The sequence below is a fragment of the Eimeria tenella genome, genomic scaffold (genome assembly GCF_000499545.2).
Source record: "Eimeria tenella Houghton genomic scaffold, Eth_scaff4134, whole genome shotgun sequence".
Lineage (NCBI taxonomy): Eukaryota > Apicomplexa > Conoidasida > Eucoccidiorida > Eimeriidae > Eimeria > Eimeria tenella.
In genome coordinates this window covers 1-3,246 of record NW_013545048.1, presented here as the reverse complement: position 1 = coordinate 3,246, position 3,246 = coordinate 1, and the positions used below count along the sequence as shown (strand labels likewise).

General features: G+C 54.4%; 1 protein-coding gene across 1 annotated transcript; it reads right to left on the bottom strand.

The window, feature by feature from the left end:
- Window positions 1-399: 399 nt before the first annotated feature.
- On the bottom strand, window positions 400-2,942 carry ETH_00042500 (uncharacterized protein; the record flags this gene model as incomplete). The annotated part of the gene is made up of 8 exons (XM_013379894.1): window positions 400-519; window positions 722-841; window positions 1,032-1,099; window positions 1,550-1,645; window positions 1,835-1,979; window positions 2,254-2,272; window positions 2,528-2,576; window positions 2,693-2,942. 8 exons carry the CDS (start codon window positions 2,940-2,942, stop codon window positions 400-402), a joined length of 867 nt encoding a protein of 288 aa, XP_013235348.1.
- Between the last annotated feature and the right edge of the window lie 304 nt (window positions 2,943-3,246).

The window sequence follows — 3,246 nt, the reverse complement described above, 5'->3', positions numbered from 1 at the left end:
GCGACCTAGGGTTTAGGGTTTGGGGTTTAGGGTTTAGGGTTTACGGTTTACCGAAAGACATAAAAAGAGTTATTTCGGTGGTCGTTGGCGCCGCCTCCTGGGCAACTGGGTCGTCGCTGAAGAAAGCAGTAAGCCCTAAACCCTAAACCCTAAACCCTAAACCCTCACAAGTCCAAAGCCCTATATGTTTCTGAGAGGCAGTTAAGGGTTTGTGGATTCGCAATTGTTGAGATTTCCGAGGGTTTAGACTTTAGTGTTATGAGTATAGGGTCTTTAGCCTTAGGGTTTAGGGTTTTGGGTTTTGGGTTTGGCCTGCATGGGGGCTTTGGAAGAAAAGAGGAAATAAAGAGTATAGGACGTCGACGCCTAGGGTTTAGGGTTTAGGGTTTAGGGTTTGGCCTACATGGGGGCTCTAGAAGAAAACAGCAAATAAAGAGTGCCTCTAAAAGGATAGCGTTTGCCCATGCGGATTGAAGTGATAAGAAACATAGTGCTGCTGTAGCTGATGACGACGATGGCCTGAACGCAAACCCTAAACCCTAAACCCTAAACCCTAGGGGCCAAACCCTCGGCCCCAGAGCCCACCGCCTCCAGCCCGCCTGCCCGTCCAGCCCTCGGCCCTCAAGAACTTCCTGCGCAGCATTTAGGGTTTAGGGTTTAGGGTTTGCTTGTGCGCCTTTTCCGCAGGCCTAGGGTTTAGGGTTTAGGGTTTAGGGTTTACGTAAATATCTTTGCCGTTGTTTATAAGATAAATTAAAGACATTATCAGCTGCGGCAAATCTTCAACGAGCCGCATCAGCAGCTGAAAGGTCCACGTCAGCCGCTCAAACATAAACAGTGCCTGAATACAAACCCTAAACCCTAAACCCTAAACCCTAAACCCTAATGCTAAACCCTAAAGCCTAGCTCCTGAGCGGCGGACGCAAAACCCCAGGCCCCTGCGCTCGTCAGAGGCTCACTAAAAGACTGCCAAAAAAGCAGCTGCGCAGCGGTGGTGTGCTGCCTAGGGTTTAGGGTTTAGGGTTTAGGACCTGTGGGCACTGCACTCCGGCGCGCTTTATTTCGTTGAAGACGGCAAAGGGCATGAAGAGACGCAAACCTGAAAACGCAAACCCTAAACCCTAAACCCTAAACCCTTAGCTTTTGCCGGCCACCCAAAAGCAGGCAGCTCCCAGCAGAGCAGCAGCAGCAGCAGCAGCAGCAGCCCCCTCGCTCGCAGCTGCAGCAGCAGCAAAGTGTCGAGCAGTAGTCCCAACAACAACACCATCAGCAGCAACAGCTACAGAAAGAAACAGCAGCAACAGCAGCAGCAGCAACAGCAGCAGCAGCAACAGCAGCAGCAACAGCAGCAGCAACAACAGCAGCAGAAACAGCAACAACAACAACAGCAGCAGCAGCACCAACAACAGCAGCAGCAGCACCAACAACAACAGCACCAACAGCAGCGGCAGCAGCAGCAGCAGCAGCAGCAGCTCACTGTCTCCCTTGATTCTGTGGTAGATGATGTATCTTTTGGAAAAAGTTGCTGCTAGGGTTACGGTGTACGTACAGCTCAGCCACAGCAGCACGAAACGGACACTCCGCAGTTCATGAAAAGGCCCTCTTCTCCAGAGGACGAGCGAAACCCTCAAAATGAAAAACAAATCTGCAAAACCCTCCAAACCCTAAACCCTAAACCCTAAACCCTAAACCCTTGAGCCCACAGCTGAGGCGCGGCAGCGACTGCCAAAGGCCCCGCAGCGGGCGCAGGCGGCGCGCTAAAGCCCAACTCCACCACGCCCTAGGGTTTAAACCCTAGGGTTTAGGGTTTAGGGTTTAGGGTTTAGGGTTTGACCGTTGATCATGTCGAAGTGGTCCAGGGCTTCTATCAGCAGCAACTTGGCCTGTCTTTGCTTCACTGCGTTGCCTCCGAAGAAAAAGGGAATAGTGTTTTTCAAAAAAGAAATCCAACCTTCGGGGGTTTCGGGGGGCTCGCTCTCCTAAACGCAAACCCTAAACCCTAAACCCTAAACCCTAAATCCTGGGCGGCGCGGGCGCTGCGGCGGCGGCGGCGCTGCGGGCCGCGCACAGCTCGCCGCAGCACAGTGCAGCTGCGCCGCAGGGTCTAGGGTTTAGGGTTTAGGGTTTCGGGTGCGGCGTCGAGGGTTTAGGGTTTAGGGTTTGGGTCAACACCGAGGGTTTAGGGTTTAGGGTTTGGGGTCTGCTTGCCTCTTCACTGAAAAAGCTCTGGCTCGACACTCCAGACCACATCACCGACTGGCGCCCGGCCCCCCTGACCACAAACCCCAAACCCTAAACCCTAAACCCTAAACCCTAGGTGCCAGCAGCTTGTCGAGAGCAGGCTCTGGTAAAGTCAGGGACAGCAGCTTATCCAGCTAGGGTTTAGGGTTTGCGAGAGCCAGGGTTTAGCGTTTAGGGCTTAGAGTGTAGGAAGTAGGATGTAGAGGTTTGCTCTAAAAAGAGGGCTAAAAGGGTTTAGGGTTTAGGGTTTAGGGTTTGGGGTTTAGGGTTTAGGGTTTGGGCCCACCAGACACTGTAGCGGGGACTCCCCGCAGGACGGTATTCATCGGCGGGAGCTGTGGGACAAAACCCTAAACCCTAAACCCTAAACCCTAAAATGTAATTCGTAGGGCTGCTGGGGAAGGAGTACCACTACGAATCTAGGGTTTAGGGTTTAGGGTTTAGGGTTTACAAAAGCTTTCGGGGCTTGCGTCTTCTATGTTTAAAAGGAATGACTGCAGCTCTTCCGGGCTGGGGGTCCCTTGTGACCCCTCGAGCGTTATGCTAGCATCACGCTGCTGCTGCTGCTGCTGCTGCTGCTGCGGCTCCGGGTGCTGCTGCTGCTGCTGCTGGTGGCCAGCAGGCTGTTGTTCCTGCTGCTGCTCCTGGTCAGCGTGTTGTTGTTGCTGCTGCTGCTGCTGACGGTCCTGAAGCTCCATCATCTGCACCGGGTTTCAGGCGCATATGCTGTTGCTGCTGCTGCTGCTGCTGCTGCTGCTGCTGCTGCCGCCCAGGGCAGCGGTCGCTGTCTGAGTCGCTCACCGGCTTGCTCGCAGTGAGTTTGCTGCTGCTGCTGCTGCTTGCTCTGCTTCTGCTGCTGCTGCTTCTCCACGCCTGCTGCAGGGTCGGCGTTGCTGCTGCTGCTGCTGCTGCTGCTGGAGGATTTGTGGCCCCTCTCTTGTCTGTGGGCTGCTGCTGCGGGCTTCTGGCTGCAGCTAGCTGTGGCTAGCTGCGGCTAGCTGCAGC